General features: G+C 33.0%; 2 protein-coding genes across 3 annotated transcripts; one reads left to right on the top strand and one right to left on the bottom strand.

Annotated features, from left to right (window-relative positions):
- Positions 1–1,210: 1,210 nt before the first annotated feature.
- On the bottom strand, positions 1,211–9,329 carry LOC133689622 (protein SCAR2). Of its 2 annotated transcripts, none has more exons than XM_062109553.1 (9): positions 8,984–9,329; positions 7,768–7,931; positions 7,160–7,283; positions 6,951–7,077; positions 5,968–6,029; positions 2,366–5,858; positions 2,185–2,271; positions 1,960–2,073; positions 1,211–1,877 (listed from the first exon to the last, which is right to left on the bottom strand). In XM_062109553.1, the coding sequence occupies exons 1-9, from the start codon at positions 9,136–9,138 to the stop codon at positions 1,824–1,826; spliced, it is 4,380 nt and encodes a 1,459-aa protein (XP_061965537.1). In that variant the 5' UTR covers positions 9,139–9,329; the 3' UTR covers positions 1,211–1,823. The 2 variants fall into 2 exon arrangements, with proteins under 2 accessions (XP_061965537.1, XP_061965538.1); XM_062109554.1 differs by having other exon boundaries at positions 5,968–6,026.
- A 14,701-nt stretch (positions 9,330–24,030) lies between these two features.
- On the top strand, positions 24,031–25,401 carry LOC133690229 (short-chain dehydrogenase reductase 2a-like). The gene is made up of 2 exons (XM_062110457.1): positions 24,031–24,279; positions 24,451–25,401. The coding sequence occupies exons 1-2, from the start codon at positions 24,185–24,187 to the stop codon at positions 25,271–25,273; spliced, it is 918 nt and encodes a 305-aa protein (XP_061966441.1). The 5' UTR covers positions 24,031–24,184; the 3' UTR covers positions 25,274–25,401.
- Positions 25,402–26,596: the final 1,195 nt, after the last annotated feature.

The raw sequence follows: 26,596 nt of genomic DNA, 5'->3' as shown, positions 1-26,596 counted from the left end.
AAGGCCTTCTCGATATACGATTGACCTAAAACTTTAATCCAATATAAATTAAAACCTTTGAAAACTTATGGTGAAATTACATCTTCATCAAATACTCAAATAAAAATTTATTCTTGTTAGAGTAAGGTAAAATAGAAAAAAAAAATCCTAAATCAACTAGAAACCTAATGCAATTTTCGCAAAGTATCTTCTAGACCTTATCTCAAGGCCTTCTCGATATACGATGGACCTAAAACTTTAACCCAATATAAACTAAAATCTCTGAAAACTTATGGTGAAATTACATCCCCATCAAATACTCAAATAAAAAATTATTCTTGTTAGAGTAAAATTATACATTAGAAAAATAAATTCAAAACTGCCTCTAATATCATTGAATGATAAGGAAACCTTACTAATGAGAAAATTTACAAAAAAAAAAAAAAACACATGTTGATGACATGAAAATCCTTGACAAGATAATCCTAATTTTGCCACCTATGCTTTCCTTGTAGAAAAGAAATCCTTGCTGAATAAGAAGTCCACAAATCATAAAGAAACAAATAGCAAAACTTGTACAACAACTTCTAGCCTAACTTCAAACACGTCATTCTCTCCTGTTTAGATGAATTAATGGACATACTATCTATAGATAAAAAAGCTTCGTATGTCTAGTTTTCAAATCAACTAGAATTGCAATAAAATTTCACATGTAGATCCAGATATGAACCAAACAACACACAAAGATCTAGTTTAGTAGATTTGCAACTTGTTAATCTAAATATCTAGAATCAACTCAGTTAATTTATCTTGGATCATTTTATTTTTAGAATTTATAATAGGCCACATAAAAACCTCTAATAAATTCTTTAGTAATACTTGTTAATTCATATCAATTTTCCTTTTACTCGAGAGAATTCATCATCAAATTATCATCTTAGATGTTGACTTATTTTTGAAAGGTATATCAACCTTATTTTGTAATTCTAATTTTTTTTTTTGAAAAAAATTATAAGCAACCGCATCACAAATAATCTATTTTTTTTAATATTATGCTGCAAGTCTATATGATTTGACCTTGTTCATCCGTCCTTTTTTTCTCCCTGCCTTTTCCGTGTAAATTGACTGGTGCACAAGTTTCAATTGCTTTTTCGGTAGAAAGTCTTGGTTGCAAACACAACAAATATCATGGCCGCATCAAGTCTCTAGATGAATCTAATCCACGCATACATTTGATCAGGCATATTCCACTTTTGACTGCAATATATTCAATTGGAAGTAACAAAACTATAGTGCCAAATCAATGATAATTACAGTAAAGGATTACCCAAACCATCACAGGATCGTTCCTAAGCCAGAAACGAACAGCAATGTACGACAGAAACTTCCTATCATGACAACACTTGCAAGGTTGCAAAATTTCATATTCAGTTCCTTACACATCAAAATTTATGTGTCTCTGACAATTTACAACTGCTAATATATTTAGAAAAAGAACAATACAATTTGATGGGTAGAGCGCTTACACGCCATACACTTTGAGGGTAGAGCGCTTACACGCCATGCCACAGTCGTTCTTGTATAAACCATTTCACCCTGACACTGGATTTCCATGGATACAGAGAGCAGCATACCAGCAATTACATCCTCGTTGATTATATGTCAGGGGTGAGGACACGAGTCTTAGGGGGGGAAAGGCTGTGTTATAAATGATATAGTGTTGAGAGCAAAAGAATACCAAAAATTGTAGATGTTTGCTATTTACTTGAAGGGAGGATATAATATCTCTGCAGAATTTCGAGGCAATAGCTGCCACCTTGGAGTGATGTAGGTGAGAGTATTGACTAAGAATCACTCCAGCTGTCTGAATCGTTATCTTCATCGCTTCCAGTCAATGCCTAATTCAAAAGTAGACATCATAATTATTATATTCATGCACACACACCAGAGAGAGTGAGAGACAGACAGACAGAAACAGACCTGGCGAATTGCATTTGCTTTCTCTAAGATGGCTGCGACCTTCAAGTTGGTTTTCGGACCCTGAATACCCTGAATGCTAGGCCTTGTCACGGTTGCAGGCTTCAAGTTAAAGGACTACAGCCAAACAAGGAAAGAAAGAAAACTTACGTCCTGAGAACCAAGGGTGGTCATGCCACCGAGAGAGAACAAAAATAGTAAAAAAGAAAAGAAAATGCAGGATGGAACCTTGGTTCGTATCTGTTCCAGAAGTGAATCTCTTTCTTCTACTTTTGGTCCAACCTGAGGTCGAACTAGTTCAGCAACCTTTCTCAACTGCAAAAAGGTTCGAAATGTCATAAACAACAGACCATGAAATGTAAGAACATAAAAACAATTGATTGCAAATAAGACAGCAAATCACCATTACCTTGCTTTTATCATGTGCAGCAACAGCATCAATGAGAGGATTTCTAGGACGAGGGATCTTGTTTCCATTTGGCTTTCCAACTTCATAGGTTGGTGGTGTCATAGCTAATGCACTCGGCGGCCACATTGTTAATCCCCGTGAAGTTACAAAATCATGATGCGGCTCTTCTTCCATAGTTAGTGGTGCTGCAGATTTACCAGAAGAATTCCCTAGTTCCTCTTCTGAACTTTGTGAACTCTGACCAGGAAACTTCATGTCTAATACTGTTTTGGGTGCTGATTGATTAAATGGATGGATTGGCAGGACCTGTGTTGGCATGGGATCATTTACAGCAGTCGTATGTTCTATGTTTGGCTCTAGTGAGAATGGATTGGAACTAGATTGTGCAGATTCTCCTCCTAATGGAAGGAAACCATGCTCATGCCTCTCATTGGACATTTCTGGTAAAGCCAAAGATGAGCTCACAGATTGTGTTGTGTCTGATCGGAGGTGATCCTGTTGACAGTGTGCATCATTGTCAATGATTGGTGTTTCTGACAAGAGTGAAGTTGGAAGCAAGGAATTTCCCATTGACTCTGTAGTCGAGTGTGGAAACATCTGACTTTCTTCAACAGGGAGAGACAGAAATGGGTTTGAAGGGTGCGCGATCTCTCTATCTAATGATGGGAAATCAAAATGGACCTGCTGATCAACCATAAATGGCTGGATCAGTGGGAAAGTGCCTTCACTATTATCAATCATATCTCTGTATGCATCTAGTGAAGCAGGTTGAATTTTCCCTAACCTCCATTGCATAGGAGGTAGAGGTGGCAATGGTGGCATTGCCTCTGGATAGACCTGACTTGCCTCAGGGACAGGGAGTGCACCAAAGCTAGGAAAAGCAGAATCAAATGGATTTGTTTCCAGAACAGTTGCATTACGTTCCTGACAGAATGATTGCAGTAAAAGCTCTTGACTGGAGAGATCTTTCAAACGGGAACTTTCAGACTGAAGATCTGTTGATATACAACTTGCTTCACCTAATTTCAGGCATCCCCTGTCTAGTTGATCAGACTTCAATTCCAATGTGTGCCCCAGAGGAATTCCAGTTCCTACAAGGTACCCAGTAGATGAAGTTTGACTACTCAACAAAGTATTTGTGTTGTCTGCATGACTGGACTCTGCACTAATCTGATCATCTTGCACCTCAGTTGATTGTTCTAGAGTATTTCCCGACTCTGGTAGATAACACAAAGGCAAACAAACAGTGTTGTCGCTAGCCTCCGCATAATGATGCTGATGGTTATCTTTTGTTTCTGACTCCTGGTTGCTCAGTTCCAAAGACAGGTTATGAACTTCACTTACCTCTTGATTTGGATGGCCTTCAGAAACTGGTTTATATGGGTTAGAATCCCAATCTATAGAAGTAACTTCCATCTGCACCTGTGATTCTGACAGAGGTTTGGCAGAAATTACCTCATCAAGGTCCAACCTTGTCAGATGTGGATCCCCAGGGATGGAAAGAGCTTCTAGTGGCTCTGTAGCATTCCTAGGCGGGGAACAAACTAACTCTGAAGAGGGACAAATCACATTGCTGACATCTTCATTGTTTGCACCACATGAAGCAGCACTAGATACAGCCATATCTTCTGCTTGACCAGTTTCAGTTACAGCATCATCCAAATTTACATGATCTTCAAGTATTGGTTTATCTGAACTCAATGACTGATGTTCGAACGACGCAGCATCTCCTCTTGTAATATCCACCTTTGTGAATGCAACGTTTTCCTCAGCATCAAAACCGTTTGAAATTTCTTCAAGATTTATATTCACTTCAGAACATGGAACTCCTAATTTAGATGAGTCAAGTTCCAATTGTGAGGCATCAATAGTTATATCAGAGAAGTGATGCTCGCTAACGCATTCGGTCTCTGAAGTATCCACCACTAGTGTTAAATTTTCTGCTCTAGTCTCCCTTGTTGCAATTGCATCGTCAACTTCAGAAACTAAAACATCAGGCTTTACAAAATCCAAATTATCAGGCAGAGATAGGACCCCTGAATCCAACTCGACTACAGGCAAAGTTGACTTAGGAAATCGCTCCTCTGCCGGTGTCATAGTTGAATGTTCAGCTGCATAATCTGTTTGAAGCACTCCATTCACAGAATCATCACTGCCTTTCTTTTCAAAAGCCAGATCTGACACGTTTGACACAAGCACAACAGCATCGGTTAACATTTTTGGATCTTCATGATCCAACTCACCCACAGAATGAGTTTTAGAAGAATCTGTAAGTGAAGTATCATGCCCCAATTGTGAAGGGAAATCAGATAGTGCTACCAAAGAATCAGCCAGGTTTAAACCATTTCTATCGGAGTTTGGTGATTCAGAGCCAGGTTTAATACTGCCAGAGGATGCCTCATCTAGTTCAGGTCCTGCCAGGGGGCTTACCATGGAACCTGCAACAGGAGCTGCATGCAGGAACACAAGATTCCAATCTGTAAGACATGAACTACGAGAAGCTTCACCAGAATCAGGGATTTTGTCTTCCTCGGTATCATTGAATGTTACAAGGTGATGGGATTCAGTTATGCCACTCTCCGCAAATACAGATGGACTATCTGATGGCAAATCAGCAATGTCTCTTGGATAGTTTTCAGTAGAAGAGATAGAAGGGAACCATTTACCTGCTCCTTCACTATCAGATGCTGTATTCTCAGCCACATTGCTGAGAGTGTCAGAGTAAGAAAAGCTAGACGTTCCTTTCTTAAACGAACTGTTCCCACCCTCTGAGAGAGAAGAGTTTCCAATGGATTGAGAATCTGAAAAATTAGCTTGAGCATCCAGCTGTTCCTCGTTTGCATCAGAATCTGCACCGTGTGCCCTCACATCCATGAAGTCCTGACCATTCATAGGTTTATACTCATTGTCTGTTTCCATTCCAGAATCCATGGTAGTAAGAGCATCCATGTAGTTTTCCACCTCGCTTGTCATGTCATCGGAATGATCCCCATCTACAGTGCCCTCTGCTTTTCCATCTGCATCAACTGATGATTCCTCTTCAATCACCATCTTGTGGACAATAAGGGGATATTCATCCATCTCACGATCAACAATTGGGTTAAGTACCTTAATTATTCTACTATCAACAGGCTCTCCATTCAACTCGTCCATAAAAGTTTTAAGCGTGGCCTCCCGTTCACTGGGTGATGAAGATGTGCTTTCCCCTCCATGTGATGATTGCTTCACAGGGCTTGCCACACTGACCTCATGTATTTCATACCTTGATTCACTAGAATTATCTAATGTCAACTTCAAAGGTGAACGAGTGACAGAATCTTCACAAACTTGTTTACGATCTGGTGAAGGAGTAAGCACAAATTTCTGCATGTAACTCTTCCCAGGTTTCAGATCAAATGGAGATCCATTGAACAGCCTTCTCTTTAATTTCACTACCCGTGCAGGGTCAGAATGGCCATTTTCAGAACGCTCCTCCAAAAACAACTCATGCAATCTGCATAATAGTAAAGCAAATTTCTTCACCAATCATCCATGTTTACTTAGGATTTTGCAACCAAAGCACAGATACAATGAAAAACTAAATAGAAAATCGAAGGCCTCACTTGGCATGTGATGTTGGTACAACTTCAGGAGTTTCTCCATTTTTATACCGTGATCCTTTCTTCTGCCAAAAATAAAGCAAATTACATCCCAAACATTTTCAAGGCATAAAATTGTTTCATGCAATGCTAAAGTGGGGCAAATTCAAGTCACTGTGCCAATTAAAGAAAATAGCTAACCTATTAAAGAAAAATGAGCTTCTAGCAACATAACAAATTAAGACCATTTAGCCTTCAGGCTTGAGATATGGAATACTGTTTATTAAGATGGAAATAATTAGATTAAAAAATGTTAAGCATTGGGCGGGTGCTCCACTCTACTGCTCAACATAATCAAAGAGCACAACCTTGTCCAAATCCATACATGCGTATTATTACTTCCTCTACTATTCATATGAGTAGAGCTTCAAAAACTCATAAAGTTCACCTTCAAAACACTGTGCTTGTATATCACGCCTTTAAAATTAGATTCATAGTTTGAGCCCAAGAACTATTCTCTAACAGCTCGCACATTGAGGATTAATAGTCAGATTCAATGAAATCTATATTTAATTAAACAAATGAAAAAAAAAGGAAGAATAAGAAGATAGTAATAGTTAATTACCAAACAAAAGATAAGTTCTAAGTGATATATCATAATGATGACCACTAATTAATTTCATCAGAGCTAAAGTTTCTCCACAACAATCAAGCTAAGAGAAAAACTACATGATGCAGTGAACTAAGGTCAACATTTCAGTTCCACTAGTCCATTTAAGCTGCAAATGTGCCAAAATGGCAAAGGATTGCAACCATTTCTATAGAACAAGACCTCCCTGCAGGCCAAAGCAAACTATTTGAGAGATAGGCAGCAGGTGGACAAGTTTTATTTTGCAAAATAAAATCCTTGGATGAATCCTATATTGGGGAACATTCGCAATAATATCCCTTAATTTGATACCAGTAAGGTTGTGATCCTATATAGTGATGATCTTTTCATGACCAACCTTCTTTCGAATTTTCTTCCCCCTCTGAACTTCTACAGTTGCTATTCCAGAGGATGCTGCTTCAACTTTAAAGAATGATGGATCGGTATAACGTTTCAAACATGCCCCAGCCCCCGCAACATCAAACCTGTCAGAATTGACACGACTATAATATTTTCCTTTTTCCCTGGTATCATGATTCAAAAGTCAAAGCAAAACGATAATCATACTTATCCAAAAGGAATAACTGTGGTGGGCCACGGCATTCTTCGTAAGAGTCCATTACAAAGCGAGGTAAGCCTCCACGAGTAATTAGATTCTGCTCCATTTGTAAATTAGGATGCCAGTCAGCACCTGCAATGTATTTAATTAACCAATAAATTGCAAACTCTGATATTCCAATGGAAGAATATCGTTCATACACTAAAATGATGCATCATGAGACTTGCTAAACTTATTGGCACAGTACAGTTTCCTAAAATAAATAAAAGGACCTTCTGAGAATTGCACCTGTATTTGTTATCTCAAAAATGACATATCGCTGATATTCGGTATTTCCTAGTTCCTACTTTTTAGAATTATCATACCAGGTTTCTTCAATAAAATGCCTGTAAATGCCCTCTATCCTGTTTCACCTACATTCCAATTAACTCTCACAAACTTCACAAGAAACTGAGTTCACCTTTTCTTTAACAAGGCAGGCTACTTAGCAAGGTTGGGAACATGACACTAAATGAAAGAAAAGATACAGCTAGGTTATATTTCCATCTAATTAATGCACCAATACCAGACATTAACAGTTCATACAGTAATTTTAAAAAGCAGATGGTTTTCAAACCTGAGCTGGAAAAGAATGGTGAATGATTAGTTTGGGAGAGAAATGCCTTCTCAATTGAAGGAAATTCTGCCTCGAGCTGTTGTACACGAGCCATCAGCCCATGGCCTCTTGCTGCAGTTGTCATTACTTCTTCGTGCAGGTCATGGAAAATCTCAGCAGCGAACCTTTTAAAAACCAGAAGAAAAGAGACATCAAAAGCATTTCTTATACAAGAATTACAATGGAGAGTGGAAAGTTCCAAAGTACTATAGCAACGTGGACAAGAGTAAAGCAATATAAACCAAATAAATAGACCTACTTTTAATACTACTGGGCATAGCATGAACTACAAGACTGCAGAAAAAACTCAAGATTAGACAGGTCAAAATTGTGGCATTATGTAAATGATCAATCTTGTCTTTTAAGTGCTTACCCTTTTCATGGTTCCAAAGAGCACCACATCACAACACCTTTAAATAAACAATTACCAAGTAAAAACATATTACTAACAGATATCACCAATCGTCTCAAGAAACATAAAACAAATCATTTCTTTATAAATCAAATGTGTGGGAAATTCAAAACATTAAAGATTCCCAAAACTGCTAGAACACGCTTTCTAGATTATGAAATGAAAAATGCTATTATCCTTTGAGAATAGACTCTCATGCAGACACAAGAAAAAACAGCCCCCTGTTATTAATCAATTTACCAAGTATGCCATTGTTTCAGTTATATACTCCATTAGGAGAATCTGCTCTTAAGAAATGGCACTGTTGTTATTAGTTACAACTAGAACATTTAGTCCACTATTTTGAACAATTCAAAACCTTCATCAGCTAAAAAAACTCCTTCAAAATTCAACAAATAAGTTGACGAGATTGAGCTGCATAAATCTTTAACTCAATTGGGCTCAAGATTTTATCAAAAAATCCCAGTTCAAAACAAAACTCAATTACTATATTTAGAAAAAGAGAAAGAAATCAAATTCAAACCAAATCAGCCTGAGTGATCAGAATATATTAGATTCCTACATCAACTCCACGCTTTATCACCATAAATAGAAAAAATAAGATCAATCAGCATTTCCACAACTACTACTCAAAAAAATAAATAAATCAAAACGCACACTTGACTAATCAAATCCAAGCCCTGGAAAACTAGCATTTCACGAAACAAACACACAACACAACTCAAGCTCGAACCAAAAGAAAACGAGAGAGAGAGAGAGACTGACTCGGCGAGGTCACCGAGCTGGCGCAAGACGCCGACGAGGCCAGCCATGGCGACACCTTCCAAAAGCGCTTCTGGATCATCTTTATCAGCTGCTTTAAACAACTCTGGATCGGCTAAACTGTATTCGTTCCTTATCTGATATCTCGTCAACGGCATTTTGACTATAATAACGAATTATCAGTCGCTAAAAAAAACAAAAACAACCCTAATTCTCCTATTCTCTGTATCTGTATCTGTCTCTGTTTGATTTTGTGTTCTCTTACATTTCTGTTAGGGGGGGGGGGGGGAGAGGGATCTTTGTGTTGTTTTGTTGTTTTTTTTGGGTTAGAGAAAATGGATGAGTGTGTACGGTGTAGAGAGAGGAAACATGGAGAGACTTTATTATTTATTACTTTATGTTTTTCTCTCTATTTACTTTTTATTTATTTATTTCCGTAGTATTATTGTATTTTCAGGTTATTTTGTGTATTAAAAATAATTACACCATCCTGCTCATTGAGGTACTACTAACTGCGGGATTAATTATTTCCATGAATGACAAATGAAGGGTCCTCCCTAAAAAAAAAAATATACCACTCGTGACTTATATTTTGTGTAAGAGAAATATGTGTATATACTATATAGTATTGCTTGTTTAATACGTAGAATATTCCTAAAAAAAAGTAAGAAATTTATATTAAAAAAAAAACTAGCTTTGGTGGTATTATTTGAAAAAAAAAAAAAAGAATTGAAGATATATCAATCAAGACAGTCTATAATTTGAGAGGAGTTCAAACCCAGAAGCGGTGGTTTATTTAGAATGGAAATGAGGAAGAATATTGGTCTAGTTTTTTATTTTTTTGGGAATATAAATTCCTCGAGGGAAAGAATAAGGTTTTGGGGGTTTAACATGGAAGGAATTTGGGAGAGAATTTTGGTGAAAAGGGCGAGAGAGTGGATTATCAAAATCCTAATTGGTGTCTTTTAGCGAGCCACGAGGCGTGCACCCTGGCGTTTATAACGCCACGGTCGTATTGATCCTGTTGGACCATGCCATGCTAACGCGTATTTAATTTGTCTGTGGTCGGTTGGGACCGGGTGGTTTTCGGACCACGAGGTGGTTATCCCGGCTCGTCTACTATTTATAATCACCATCATGTGCTGGATTATTATGAGTCATAAATTATCCACCTCTTTTTTCTTTTTCTTTTTTGGAATAATAAATTATCGACTTGATTGCCTTTAAATTCAAGCAATGGAACTTTTCCGTTCAGTGATCATAGCATTTCTGGATTAAAGTTAAGGGCGATTTTTAAGAAAATAATAAAGAAAGAAACGCGGGATGTAGCAAAGGAATTAACAAAAAAATAAATGATTTCTATTACTCAAATGTTACTATGATCACTTGTTTCACTGAGTTGGTGAATTTTATACCATTAAACTGAAGGATAGTGTTTCATTCCTTGCGCTCTCATGATAGCGGCATGTTTTCTAAAAATAAGTTGAAAGAAATAATTTTATAAAAAATAAATTATAAAGTATAATTATTAATTAAAATATTGTTTTAAAAAAATTAAAACAAAAAAAATTACATCAACTAAAATAACTGGTCAAACTCGCGGTCTGGACTATGAGACTAAAATAGTCTCATAAAAAATAAATTAAAAATAAATATAAAAACCAATCTCCTCTAAATTTAATATTAAAGAATGAAATTGAAATTAAAAAATTAAAATGGATCACAAGAAAAAAGAAAACATTATTCAAATAAATAGATTTATGTGAAAAGGGGTAAAATAAAATAAATTAGTTTCTTTTGACATGTTGAATATTTTTACATACAAATTAGGTTATTTTACATTTGAAAACTTCATTTATAATATAAGTAGTTATATTCTCTGTATTGTCATTAATGTAATTTATTGTGGACATATCAATTTAAATTTGAATAATGTGTTTAAGATTCAACTAAAACTTATTTTTGATATGCAAAAATTAATCTAAAGATAAAGATATTTTAATTGATAAAAAAAATAGTCATATATACAATTATTTTTTTATTAATTTGAAATTTTTTATATATTTTTAAATTATTTTGATATAATGATATTAAAAATAAATATATTATTTTAATATATTATTAAATAAAAAATACTTTAAAAAATAATTATCCTCCCACTAAAATACGAGCTACTTTACTGCTCTCAAGCGACAACTGTGGAGTGGCTTAGATAATTTTACCACGTTGACTGTTCAGCTTTGTCCTGTGGTCCCAACTCCGAATAAAAAATCCAAGCATTTTTGTTTCAAACTGTAATGGTCCCCATGTAAATACACACACACTCTTGTAATTAATAACTCCTTTCTATACGTCCTTCACAATAAATAAACAATTTGTTTTTTCTTAAAAGAAAGAAATCCTAATTAAATTAAGCCTCAAGTGGAGCCCACGAATGGCCTGAAATGGGTGCCCCACATGGACATAATACAACCGCGTCCTTGTGGCTTTTGATTATTCATATTTTGAAACCTGATTAAAGGGATAATCTGCGGGGATTAAGCGAGGCAAGGGCCCCACTTAAGCATCACGAGATCCAGAAATATTAGCTATGCATGCGGTAATCTAACTTGATTGCAACGCTTTTTACAGGATATTACTCTTTGTTTTTTTAATTGTTGGATTATATTTGAAATACATGGGGAGTTGTTTGGAATTATGATAATGATTGTGTTTTAAAAATGATTGTAATTTAAAATATTTTTTATTTAGAAATATATGAAGATGATATTTTTTTAATTTTTAAAAATTATTTTTAATATCAACACATCAAAACAATCTAAAAACATTAAAAAAAATTAATTTTAAACAAAAACAAAAATTTTAAAATTTTAAAAACATGGATTGAATTGTATTTGAAACATGCTCTTCATCTAATGAAATTCAAGTTCTTTTAAAAAATAAATAAATTGGGACGGGCAAACAACCCGGCTCCGAATAAAGGTGAAAACATGTACAAAAAATTAAGAAGAATAGGGGTGTGAGTAAAATATGACAAGTGTTTTGAGGGCCTTATTGAAATACCCTTAAACGTAAGGATAAAATTGTACACCATGGAATAATTAGAGGAGGAGGGGCCATGGCCCAACTAAGCCATAGTCTCGTTGGGATATAATGAAATGGGATTCTAAATAATAAAGGGAGAAGATAAGAAACAGTTCAAAAGCTAGGGTTTTTAAAAGCAGAGACATTAAAATCGAGGAAGCTTCGTGGGGATTTTGTCTTTATAGATAGAACATGGGACGGTTTTGTCAATCTCTCTCTTCTGGTAATGCCTTTCTTTTTATGCCTTCTTCATGAGAGACTGATTGCTAGCTTTCCCTTTCGAAGTTTTGGTTTTTCATCATAATTTTTAGTTTCTACTCTTTCCATGGTCTCACAAGTATCATCCAAGACCCGAATGCTATTAATTTGGCCAGTAATTCTCCTTTCTTAACTTTTTCTTTTTTGTTATTATTTTAAAAATTCTTTTTTACCTTTCTTTTTTTTTTGGTTATTTTTAGTTTCTTTTACTCCTTTCATGGGGTGTTTAAAAATATGGTAGCAATTGTGGTTCAAAGTGTTTTTTTACTCAAAAATGCTTTAGAATAATATTTTTTATTTTAAAAAATTATTTTTTAATATCAACACATTAAAATGATCTGAAAACATTAAAAAAATAATTTTTAATTTTTATAAAAAACAATTTCAATCACAATCACGTATCCAAACACTAATAAAAATTGTATTCTTTTCCCATTGAACCTGTTAATTTATATTTGTACTCGTACATTTATTTATAAGAGAATAATATTTTGTTACAGTCTATTTTTCGTTTTTTATTTTTGTTATGCTTGCATCAAAAAGATGAAGAATTAGACATTATTATAATTGAGGGATCAAATTCTTGTAAGAAATAGGCACAAATTACTAGATTTAGTTTTCCTTTTTTTTTATCACAATCATTTCAGTAAATTTAAAAGTAGGCCATCACTTGAGATTTGAACCCTTATCAACCGTCACTACAGTTGAATTAGATACCCTTTCAACTGTTAGCGCCTTGCCTTAAATACTATTTATGCTATATAAATAATAAGACTTTGACATGGGGCAACATGATTAATTATAAAATTCAACTAAAAAAAAAAACAAGGCTTGATTTTAATTTGAGAGTCATGCCAGTAGAGCTTGTAAGTTCCTCTGACAGCTAATTAAGAACACAAGTACCTAGGATAGAAGGTTCGGTATGTTCGTTGTTTGTATCCCAGAAAAAAAAAAAAACAAAAGTTGTTGTCCCATGAAGAAAGAAGAAGGTTCGGTGTGTCCAATTCACAAACAATTTCATTGTGACACTGACAACACGCGAAATTCACATGAATATGACTTTGGGGGAAAAAAACAATTCAAAGCTGCATTTACCAACCAAAATATTGGAGGGTTAAGATTTGAACGGAGCATATTTAAAGGCTTCGGCAAACCAAAAGGGTCGGGCCCCATGTCAAATACCACCTACCCATGAAACTAGTGTACAGTGATGATGGTTTTAGGTCATTTGTTCAAAGTAATCTTATAAATTATTCTCCCAGACAGGTATTCGTGTGTGTCCTGGATATATATATATATACACACATCAGACGACTGTTGATAGTATATCAGTACTCCTTTGAAGAAGTTGAGAATACTAGTTATAGCATACATGAAAGAAAGAAAGAAAAAGGTTGGATATAATGATGTAATCTTTGCTTTAAAGCTGAGGTTGATGTAGTAAGTGGTGGAATGCTTTTAGGAGGAGTAATCACAGCCGTTTCCATTTCCCAAAGATCTCAACTGCAACGACTGTGTGAGGGCAAGAACGTGTTCATCAATGCAGCAGGCAAATAAAAATGATTGTCTGCGAGTGCTGGAGTTCCACCACTCTGTGTACTGTGTATTCTTTCCTTTTCTTTACCTATATTGCTATGCTAAGTTTGTCTGCATTTGTTAGCTCCAGTACTGATCTATTAATATAGACAAGTACATTCGGGGGTAACCCAACACCTCAGTTCTTTTGAGTTATAATGACCAAAATGCAAATGAGGGCATGATTACTTTTTCACTATTTTTTTTTTTATAAAAAAATTCTAATAAACTTGGACTGTGCACACACCACATAGTTTGAATGTAAACTAATCAGTTAGCCCACGTTTTCGAGATCAAGCAAAAATCTTTTTCAACCCCCAAAAAATAAATATCAACGTGTTTGTTTTTTTTTTTATGTTAAGAAAACATTTAATTATAAATTGAAAAATTTATATATATGTTTAATTAAATAGATTGAGAATCAATAGATGCAAAAAAAAAATTATTAACACTAACTAAAAACTAAACTGAAAAATTAAGAGATAGACGTAGATCAAGATAACTGATCTTACATTACGAGTCATGAATCCAGTTGTTTTTAATAATTTTATTTTTTAAAATTAATTTTAAATTTAATTAAACGATAATAAAAATAGATATATATAGAAAAATGATTGAATAAAATTAAAAAAAATATATGCTAGGTCGACCATCCCATGTATATATTTAGCTAATATTTTTAATTAATTCTAGTTTTTTTAAGAAAGAAAAATTAAAGTTAAGAACAAGGGCACGCGACTAGGCTTGGGAGACCTAGGGCACTCGGCCCATCAAAGAAAAGGTGCAAACTAGAGCGCCTGGTCTTTTATTATTATTTTTCAATTTATTTTTCTAAAAAGATAGATGATCTACCCTTGTTTTTTTAAAAACTAAAGGCAAACGATATTTGGTTTCCGAACACTAGAGAGGTGGTCAACAAATTGAGTTGAGAGATTTTTTTACTCAAAAAATATTTTTTAACATATTTTCATCTAAAACACCCTTTTAAAATCAATAAACCAATAAATAAACTCAAAACCCCCTTAAATTCATCTTAAAAAATCAAACTAAAAATTAAATTATCTCTCAGTCTCGATATACTTTTTCCAGCAATATAAAGGAAAATGGAATTTTTCTCGTTAATTGGGACCCTTTGATATCAAGAATGATATTTTTCATGGCTAGAATGTGGCCAACTGATGATTTTTTTTCTTTCATCATTTTCTGATATCTTTCTCTTCTCTATCAAACTAGAGACTAAAAAATAAGAAAAATAAAATTTTGGACCAAAACAAAACTTCCAAAAATTAAAGGGATTGTGATTGAAGAAAAAGGGAAATATAGGGACCAAAAAGAACTTTTTCATATGAAATTTAGATTGACCACATTATTTGATTATGTTTTACACTTTAGTCCTTGATCTTTTAATTATGTTTTTCTATAACAAATTATAATAAATAAATCACTAATTCGATCATAATAGGATTCAATTAAAGAGAAAAAAGTTCAAGCATCAAAATAATAATAATAATAATAATAAAAACAAAGCATTATATGAATCCTCATTGCTCAGTATTTGTATGTACATAACATAGGGATATAGTAAAAACCTCACGCCTTTTAAGTTTTGCTAATAAGACAAATTTTACAAGTATACAAATACGTTATAGATAAGATTAGATCATTAACCAGTGCTACACTGCAGGTTGAGTCAAATTTTTCTTGAATGTAAAAGGATGTTCAGATATTGCAAATGTTTTTTTAGTGGAAAAAAAATTAAATCATTTGAGGATTAACTCGATATGACCCAATTGACTTTGCGAGTCCAAAAGCAACTTGGACGACCCATAAAAATATAGTTTTATTTAAAAAGAATTTTCAAGATAATAACATAATGGATTGAGTTGGATCGACCCGGGTTAACATGTCAAATCCGTAATTCGGGTTATAAGACTATGATAAACCCATAGAAAACAAATCAAAACAAATTATAAAGCCTAATTTCCAATCTATCCAATGTTGAATGATGAAAATAAAAAAAATCAATTAAAAAAAGAACTTGAAAAAACGACCCGAGCTAACATGTTAAACTCGCGACTCGAGTCTTGAAACCGAGATAGCTCTGTAGAAAGAAAATCATAACAAATTAAGAAAAGAAGTTAGTTAAAAAATATATAAAAAATGATCTAAGTCAATATGCCTTATAAATCGAGTCATGAGATCGAGATAATCTTATAGAAAAAAAAAGACTTGATTTAACCCAGATTAACTTACCAAATCTGAGACTCTGGTTATGAGATTGAGATAACCCCATAAAAAACAAATTATGAAGCTCAATTCCTAATCGATCATATCAGATCCAATGTCAAATGATGAAATTTATAAAAACAAATAATTGAAAAATAACACAAAAATGAGCCAAGTCAATATGGGTTAACCCATTAAGCATTGTTCCCAGGTTATAAGGTTGTGATAACCTCATAAAAATCAAACCAAAATAAATTATGAAGTCTAATTCTCAATCAAACACAATATTAAATGATGAAATTGGGAAAAAAGTTAATTAAAAAAAGAAAAAAAATTGAGTCAACTGGATTAACCTATTAAACCCCCAACCCAGATCATGAGACGGAAATAACCCAATAAAAAGAAAATCCAATGTTGAAGGACATAAGACTAAGATAGCCTCTTAGAAAAAAAATAAAAAAAAACCTAATTTAATTGGGGTAAAAATACAAAAACCTACGACCCTAGTCATAAGACCAAGATATTCTCATAGAAAACTAATCAAAATAGATTATGAAACTCAATTCCCAACCGACCCAATATTAACTGATAAAATTAAAATATGGATTTATGATCTACCTAGTGACCATCTCTCTTGGAGGCAGTATATGAGTTTACAATGAATGGTTGAGGCAAAATATGACCATCATTCTTAGATTATAGTTAATGTTTCATGAATCTAAACCTCGACTAAAAGTCATAGGACAGAATGACACCTCCCCTCCTAGCTTAGAATTGAGTTTATACTCTCAGAATTTAAAATACATAAAGGCATGAGTCCATTTTAATGTACTTATGCATGAACAACATGTAAAAAATATGTGCTAAAATTAAATCACCAACAAATGAAAAATAAGGAGAAAATAAAATAAAGCATAAATAATGTAAGACACAACAAAAACAATCAACAAAGCTTAGTCCATCCAGAGATTCTAGGTTTGTTCCCTAATGAAGTCGCTATCTTGTCGTGACGTGCACGACGTTGAATTGTAGAGATACCTCCTAGATTGAGGGGTGTTTTGAGTTTAATAATAAAATTATGATTTGAGAGAGTCACCACCTAGTATCATGATCATTAGAAAACCTATAATCTATGAGTGTTTGAGTAAGGAGACTGGTTGTGCAAGGAAAAAACATATCATCCTCAATGCTCTATACTTATAGCAAGCTTCATTATTGATTAATTGTTATTCTAAATCATGTTTTTATTTTTTATCTCATCTAAAGTTCAAAATAGATTTCATTCTGTAAGGAAGTCTCTACCTTGTCAGATTAAATATTTTAACTATTCTGAACATCAAATTTTAACATCACATTCATTTTTTATTTTTTGTTTATAATATAATTTTATCAATAAAATTATAATATTTATCGTTATTAATTCATTTAATTTTATATCGCGTGTATGCATTATGTTGTTAACTGCCACGTGAAAGTTGCTGCTGCTGCTATCTAGATTTGCACTTAGTTTTGCTAATGTTCTTTAAAAAAATTCTGGGCAGCAAAAAAACTTCTTTCATGTTGAAGACTGTTGCTGCCTTAGAAATTTCTGCTGCGTCGAAGACCGGTACTCCTGCTGCTGCGCTGATCTGCTGCTGTGTTGCTGGTCTTATTTGCTGGAATGTAACCTACTGGAACGAGTGACTACTGTAGCTGAAACATTGTGACTGCTGTTGGAAGAACCTATTGTTGCGTCTGGTGCTGGATGCTACTGCGTCTGGTGCTGGTTGCTGCTGTTGAGTTTGACTACTGCGTCCGGTGCAAGCTGCTACTGTGTCTGGTGCAAGCTGTTGCTGCTGCTGAGTCTGAAGGCTACTGCGAAGGACTGCTGCTTCGTCTGTGTTGCTGTTGCGTCTGCGTCTTGTTCATTGAATTTACAGGTGCGGCAATTAGGGGCTGCTGCCGTGATCTCTTTTAATTTATTTTTTTCCTAATCTTCGATACCACTGTTGAAAACACTAAACATTTATTGATATTCAACCCACAAAATCCTGAATGCATGATACTTATATTCATAAGAAGATTATAGGATAAAAGACAAGCTAAAACTATCTTATTTTAATCAGGATAGAATCCCAGGTCAATAAAAATTCTAAATACAAATTCTTTTACACTATAATTGCTAGTTGATTTAGGAATTCTTCTCCTATCAAAACATTAATTGGAAGCCTTTTAAAGTTTCTCTACAATTTTCATTTCACCTCTTTGGTAGACGAGCTATAGCTATAGGTAAGTGTTCGAAATTTGGTTTTATACTTTTGTTGTTAATTATTCAGGTTTCAGAGGAGAAGACAAACAAGGATTTTCAGAGGAGAAGACAAACAAGGATTCAACACCTTAAACCTGGATGAGAAGTGGAAGGGTTCGTGTATTTGTGTCATTGCTCCTTTGGCTCTTAATGTTGTCTTGTTGGAAGATATATCATTTTTTATTTTAGTACATTAAAATTATTAAAAACATTTAAAAATATTAATTTAAAAAAATATTAAAAAGCAAGTTAAACCGCAAATTCAAGCACGCTTTTAAGCCCTTAAGCATACAATGGCTTAAAACATAGGTTCCTTGGCATGAATATATATAGAAGGAGGAGGGACGTGTAAGCATGGATGACTATATTTCTCTTCCAAATAAAAGAAAAAAAAAACACTTTAATAAGGAGAAAATAAAATGTTGACTCTCTTAACTCAGTTGACTATTTGGAGTTGTTTTTTCTTGTCGGCCTGGTTGCCTTTCAATTGCATTTAATTTTTAATGAAATCATGTCTATTTTAATCATAAATAAAGTTTTTAAATAAAAACTTATCATAGTTTTAATAAAAAAACAAGAAAACTTGGTCATGGCGATGCACGAATTGAAGCTACTCCCTTCAAACTTTCGTTGATACGGTGTTGGGAGAGCTGGCTGCTTATCGCAAACGCAAACGCCAAGGCATTTGCTCTCTGCTGTCAAGTTCCGTCTCATCTTGACCTTCATAATCTGTTATTAAGAAAAAAATATCTGTGATTATTATTATGTGATTTTGATGGGTGTAATTGAAAAAGAAAATGATAATGACTGGGCAGATTAACGACGGGTGGAGAGGTTTAAGAAGATAAACCGGTGACCAAGCGGTGGAGAAAGGATTATTAGTGGAGTTCAAGAAGGATTCAGAGAGAGTATTGCTGGCGGTGGTGCAGAGACGTGACGGAAAGAAGAATTGGATGGTGGACGATCAGGTTCAAGTAGAAACACAACTAACGTTTTGTTTTCGGTAGATGCTTATGATAAAATTTGTTTTTATTTAGAAATATATTTAAATAATATTTTTAATTTTTAATTTTTTAATATTTATATATTAAAATGATATACGAAAATATTAAAAAAATTAATTTTTTTAAATACTTTTAAAATATAAAACAAACCAGATTTATTATTATGCTTTCTATGTGTGTAGTTTAGAATGGTGTTACTTCTTCGATTAAACCCCAACAAATTAATTGTATTGTTCCCGGTGTTGACAATTTTGACCAAACCCAAATCTCAAGCTTTATTTAGAAGGCCCAATCATGCATGGGCTTTAAAGCCAGACATGTACACCAATTTTTTCTCTCTCTCTCTTTAAAAATAAAAAGAAAATGACATGTTATCTGTCAAGATAAAAATTATATCCTTTATTACTAGATTTTCTGGTGACCATAAAAAAAAAGGTCTAAGTTTTTAAACATAAAAAAATTTAATTTTTAATTTTTTTTCACCCAAGAAACCTTTAAACATTCTAAAAACCTTAATAATTCTATTTTCAACCTCAAAATAATACCAAATCACTTTAAAAATTAGAAGTCAAACATTATATATAAAAAAAAGCTTTGTGAGCCTTAATCTGCTTTTTTTTAGCCCTGAAAAAGGCACAAAACCTTTTTTTTTTTTATCAAACTCTATTATCTAAGATGAACTCATTATTATTAAGATTAATCTTTTTAGTGACCAATATATTTCATTTTTTTTTAATGATTTTTCTTTCATCTCTTAAAATCTACGGAGTGAAATGTAAGGAGGACCAAAATACAAACTTGTAAAGCAATGTGGCTAAATATTCAAAAGTCAAAAATTTCAAGGGCAAAATTGAAGTTTTCCACAACTTTTGAACTCTATAAAAGGAAAATGCAGCTTTTTTATGTTAATTTTGCTTTTTTTTTTCAAAAAAATTTTTTTAACGGTAACTTAAAATTATATTTTGCTATATTGATTTTTAATTTAATATTTGAATATTTTATGATACATCACATACATTAGAGCATGCAAAGTAAAACCTTTCTCAATATGTAAATCCATGTCAATATAACAATTAAGGATGAAATAGTAAGAAAATAAATTTCAATTACTGTAAAAAATTGAAGGATATAAAAAAAACTATGAACAATGAAATAAGTTAAGTGGATAAACAATCTAACAACAACTGTCTACAGTAAGATCACTAGTCCTAGTTGTTTAATTTATAGTGTAATAATATTTTTTTTGACATGGCTAGCCCTATAACAAATGGACTCCACTCCACCATAAAATTTCTCCTTGAACAACACCAGCTGATCTATGGCAATATCGACGTCTTGTCTTGTTCGAATTATTGCTCAAACTTCATTGAGCAACAACTTCACAACATAATCAAGCAACTTATAAGATCCTTAACAACATAATCAAGCAAAGATCATCAATTAGGTGACCATTGTCTATAGGAGCTCTGCTCAAGATTATTTTTCACTCCTTGGCTTCATATAGAGTTCTTAATCTGTGTTATTTATTGCAACATGTAATTAATTAGAATAAAAGAGAGAGGCTGGCTACTTCACACAAGTTTTTTAATGCCATGGAGCTAGTGGAAACATATATATATATATATATATATATATATGCAGAAGAACCAACGTATCGATAATTGCACTTAATTATTGTTTATTTGGTTTTGACCCTTTTTATTGGAATTGTTTTAACGTAATATTTTGCATGGTCGTGCTACACATGGTCAGTTTTTTAAAAATCTGCAAAATCTACTCTTTCCTGGTTGCCAGATTGGCTTGCTCAAGCATGCAATCTTTTATGAGGATTTGGCGTGATTCTCGTTTAAATAAACAACCCTAGCTAATAACTTTGAAAAAAAAAAAGATATAAGAAAATAATGGAGTGTTAGGTAGCAAATCCCACTTGAACAGTGTTTGAAATTACAGTAATAATTGTTTTTTAAAATATTTTTTATTTAAAAATATATTAAAATTAATAATATATTTTTTTTATTTTTTAAAATTTATTTTTAACATAAATGCATTAAAATATTAAAAATTCATAAAAATTTAAAAATATCTTTTAAACACTAAAACAAACAATGCTTTATTTTTATTTATTTATTAAAGGACAAAGACTACACCTTGAAACTACACAAATTTAGTCTTAAACCACTTGACGCCAAAATTCTGGCCCTTTCAATAGTAGGAAAATCAAGGCAATTAATTAAATATGTAGAAAACTTGAAATATAGCTGCATTCATCACTAGACATCTTCTCCGGTTTTAGAAACTGTAACTTTGGCTCATTATGTTTTTGTGTGGACATCACACCAGCAGCCGGCCTAATATTGACTCCACAATTCTGGCACTTCCAATCGACAAAAAAAAAAAAAAAAAAAAAAACCCAAGAACAGACTATGACCATTACAAAATAAAAGGAGTCATAAAACTATGCATCAATATATCCTCCTAATTTTATAAAATAAATTAGATAATTTTCAGTTTCAAAAATTAATTAATTACTCTCTTAATTAGGTTGACCATTCTAATTTAATATTACTTTGTTTAAAAAAACAATATTGTTTCTTCTCATCAACTTTTCTATATTATCTACTTCTTCCCCCCCCCCCTTTTCTATTTCTTAATTAAAACCAAAAAAAGGTACCAAATAAATTATAAAATAACATAAAATGAAAAAAAAAGATTAAATTAGAAATAGCTTTTAAAAATAGAAACTGAAACTAGAGAAACCATTTAATTTGTCTTTGAAAAACTAGAGAAATTAATTTATAAAATACTTATGTTTTAACCATTTAGTAAGTCAATACTGAAAACAGGACAGAAAGAGGATCCAACTAGCTAGTCTACGTGGGATGAGATCTCGAATCCTCTTAAACCAAATGATACAGATACGTATGTTATGCATCGTCCTATATATATATGAATTACTAGCAAAAAATCCCCCGTTCAATATATAATTCTTGTTTATATATATATATATAAACAAGAATTATTTATTGAACGGGGGATTTTTTGCGAATATTTATTTTTTGCTAATATATATATATAATGCGATTATGTACTCCATGAACCGAGAAATTAAGGGAAATATTCTACACAGAAACGAACCCATATTTTGTGGAACGCACATGGAATCAAATCTATTAAACATGTATTAATTAAAGCCCCTAAGGTCCAGACTGTACAATATCTCCAGAAAAGAACAAAGCCAGAGATTGTGGTTCTTGTGCATTTATATATATAATATAAGGTTTTTATATATCATATACTATATGGAATCAAGATTTTAGGTTTTCTTGGATGGCTTTTTTCTTCAATCAAATCAGAAGGAAAAATTTATTTTTTGTTGATTCTAAAAATATGCTTGGTTTTTTTTTTTAAAAAAAAAAAAAAACAAAGCAAAATATTGTTGATTGTTTTTTTTTCTTTTAGGGGTGGGAGTGGGGTTGGGTAGTGGAATATGAAATGAGAGGAAAATCCTTTTTAGGTGCAAAAGATCTTAATTTCTGGCTAGTTCAAGACTGGCACACGTACCCAACCCACACCAGCACCTAGATAAATATATATTGCCTCTCATTTCCTGGTAGTTTGCTGGCTGAAGCAAGTCTATTAATTCCAGTACGTAGAACGACGTAGCATTCATGGATGCTTCTGCAGAGCCAATTATATCTCCTTTTTTATTATTTTTAAATTCGAGTCTTTTCTTTAATATAAGAAAAAACCTTCAAAAGAAATCAGCGCTTTATTTTAGATGGTAATTGAATTGAAGTTTCAAATGTTAAGGGTTTTTTTTGTATAAAACTAAGTTTGAAACGACTGCACTGGTCTCAATGGTTGAAAATAAGGGCAAAATCCACAAGGCCAGACAGTTGTCAGCATGCCATAGGTCACAATTTAACAACCAGTGTTGACTATTGTAGCGTCATGCCAGCTAGCGGGACGAATCTTTGAAACTTCTGAGAATAGTTTGGTCAATTACGTGTTTTGAAAACATGTTTTTTAGGCAGTTTATTCCGTGGGATCATATGGTATGGTATCATGTACTTGTGGGCCAAGTGAGTGGAGGGTTTTTTGTTTTTTTTTTTTTAGTATTCTCAAATTTTATTCTCAAAATAAATTTTTTTGCCTTGATTATTAAAATAGGGTGCTTTGCCATGTTGGAAAAACGATATATATTCATGTCATTATCTTTTTTATGTGATTAATATTATTATGAAAACTAGTTTTTATTTTAAATATTTCTTATTTCTTATTTTTTTAATCTTTAATCTCTTAAATGTATACACTTGACGTAGAGAATGTGATATTTTTAAATTTGTTTTTATTTTTTTTAAAATCTCAACTAACACACACGCACGAGTTCATCTAAAAACTTTTTAAAATTAAAAAAAATGTTTTGATCTTTGGGACGATGGGAGATCCAGAGACATTGAAAGCATGGTGCTTTTTTTTTTCTTCCAAGAACTTAAAAAGTTAAATTCTGACATGACATACTACACGGAACTATGTCCTATTTAAGAAATTAAGTTTTAAAACACACTATTTAGAAAAAAAAAAAAAAAAACTCTTACTTGGGGAAAAAGTTCCAAACAAAAGAGCAAAAGCCTTAAACCCCAAAACCTTATTGCATCCGTCGCCTCTATATAACCCTCCACCGTATTGTTATCCTTACCAACAACAATCTCTCTCTCTCTCTCCATCTCTCTTTCCCTCTCACATACAGTTTGTCTACTGTGATAAATCATGCCTGGTCAAGTGATGCAAGAGAAAACCCTTCAAAGCATTCATGTCATGGGAAGGGAAAAGTCGACAGAAAACAGCACTCGCTCTCCTGGAAGGTATTTGCCCCTTTACCTTAATTTCTTAATTTGTGTTTCCGTATATACGTTCTCTAGCTTTTCTTTATACTAGCTAGTAACCGTAAGGAAGGGAATTAATTAGTACCTACCTAGGTTGAAAGTCTAAAACATCAAAGGTCTTTGTTCAAATTGTTCGGTGCTTTTGTGTAGATTGGAGGGAAGAGTTGCAATAGTCACAGGCGGTGCGCGAGGAATTGGAGAAGCCACAGTAAGACTTTTTGCAAGACAAGGTGCCAAAGTAGTCATTGCTGATGTTGAGGATGCTCTTGGAACTTCGCTCGTAAACTCATTAGCCCCTTCAGTTTCCTTTGTTCATTGTGATGTTAGCTTAGAAAAAGACATTGAGAACCTGATAAACTCCACGATTTCTCAATATGGTAAGTTAGATATTCTTTTCAACAATGCTGGGGTGCTTGGAAATCAATCAAAGAACAAGAGCATTGTTGATTTTGATGTAGACGAATTTGACCGTGTCATGCATGTGAATGTTAGAGGAATGGCACTAGGAATTAAGCACGCAGCACGAGTGATGATTCCTAGAGGAGGTGGGTGTATTATTTCCACAGCTAGTGTGGCTGGTGTCATGGGAGGGCTTGGTCCTCATGCCTACACAGCTTCAAAGCATGCCATTGTTGGACTCACAAAAAACACAGCTTGTGAGCTTGGCCAGTATGGAATTCGAGTTAATTGCATTTCTCCATTTGGGGTGGCCACATCTATGCTTGTTAATGCCTGGAGAAGTAGTGGCGAAGAGGAAGATTCCTTGAATTTTGGATTGCCTAGTGAAAAGGAAGTGGAGAAGATGGAGGACTTTGTTAGAGGGCTGGCTAACCTAAAAGGTCCAACTCTAAGGGCTAGAGATATAGCTGAAGCTGCTCTTTATCTAGCTAGCGATGAATCAAAGTATGTCAGTGGTCATAATCTTGTTGTGGATGGTGGAATCACAACTTCAACAAATTGTGTTGGGTTGTAATACTTATAGAATGTATCTCTCTCTCTATCTCTCCCTTTTTTTTTTCTCGACTTGTAGCTCAATGGTTGACAAAGCCTTGTGTGAGGATTCCATTCAATCAATTAAATTAGTTTTCAGACTTTTCGCTACCAGGAAGAATTGAACTCAAACCGATTTCCAGGCAATTGTTTACCGAAAGAAATCCATACAAATTCCAAAGCTCTGTGTAATGCTGGTTAGCGAAAGTATTTAATCTCCCTTATTCTTTTCTTCTAGCTTAAAATGTGCGATTTCTAGTTCCGAACTACAAGTTTTTTTTTTATAAAAAAAGTAGCACAATAGAAGGGTTTTTTTATAAAAACAAATAACACAATTAGAACTTATTTGGAGAAATAGCATACTCTGAAAAGTTAAAGTTGAAACCCTACGAATCTAAAGTCACATGTCTCATCCATGACTTTAGGGTCACATGTGTTAATTGCAACTTATTTTTTAAAAAATATTGCTAAAGAAATTTCTCTAACTTCTCAACATTCTATTAAAAAACCAAGCAACTCAACAAAAAAATCAATTCAACTATATAGGGTTTGAATTAAAAAGAAATGAAAAGCATGAATTAAGTTGATTATCCAAAATGATTTTTTATTCATTTATAATTGAATTAATATTATCTTATTAATTATTAAGTTCGTTGAGTTGGTTGCTTTTTATATAGAAATTTGAGAGACTAGAGAAATTTTCTCAACCACATTTCTTTAAAAGAAATCTAAAGTCGCAGATGAGACATGCGACTTTAGAGTTGTAAATGTCAATTGCAACTATTCAAACTAGAGAAATTTTCTCAACTATGTTTCTTTAAAAGAAGTCTAAAGTTGCAGATGAGACATGCGACTTTAGAGTTGTAAATGTCAATTGTAACTACTCAAATTATGTTATTTCTCTAAATAAATTTTGAATTATGTTATATTTCTAAATTTTCTTTTCTTGAGGGATACTTTATTTTAAAAATCATGATTGTAATGTGACAATCAAATCAATCACTTACATCATTGCTAAAAGTCATCAAATCACATTTAATTAATTAATTAATCGATCATAGATATTAAAGGATTTTTTTAAAAAAAACTAAGACAGTTTCAAGAAAGTTAATAGAAAATAACATAATTTTATAAAGTTTTGGAAAAATGATATAGTCTGTAAAGAACCGCAATTTAAAACTGTTATTTCCAATAACGGTTCTTTAATAATTGCGATTCATAATAGCGATTTCATATATGTTATTGAAAATATAAATTATATTATTTAGATTAAGAATATTTTTCATGAAAACCTTATTTAATAAGT

This window comes from Populus nigra, chromosome 3 (genome assembly GCF_951802175.1).
Source record: "Populus nigra chromosome 3, ddPopNigr1.1, whole genome shotgun sequence".
NCBI lineage: Eukaryota > Viridiplantae > Streptophyta > Magnoliopsida > Malpighiales > Salicaceae > Populus > Populus nigra.
This window is presented reverse-complemented; position numbering and strand designations above follow the sequence as displayed.

What these genes read in the sequence shown, in the direction of transcription:
- LOC133689622 (XM_062109553.1), bottom strand. Translation starts at nt 9,138, where the DNA reads ATGCCGTTGACGAGATATCAGATAAGGAACGAATACAGTTTAGCCGAT. An exon ending in CTGCACATGATAAAAGCAAG is followed by an intron (nt 2,272 to 2,365) that starts GTAATGGTGATT and finishes ACCTTTTTGCAG; the next exon opens with TTGAGAAAGGTTGCTGAACT. An exon ending in AAGCAAATGCAATTCGCCAG is followed by an intron (nt 1,878 to 1,959) that starts GTCTGTTTCTGT and finishes CTTTTGAATTAG; the next exon opens with GCATTGACTGGAAGCGATGA.
- LOC133690229 (XM_062110457.1), top strand. Translation starts at nt 24,185, where the DNA reads ATGCCTGGTCAAGTGATGCAAGAGAAAACCCTTCAAAGCATTCATGTC. An exon ending in AGCACTCGCTCTCCTGGAAG is followed by an intron (nt 24,280 to 24,450) that starts GTATTTGCCCCT and finishes GCTTTTGTGTAG; the next exon opens with ATTGGAGGGAAGAGTTGCAA.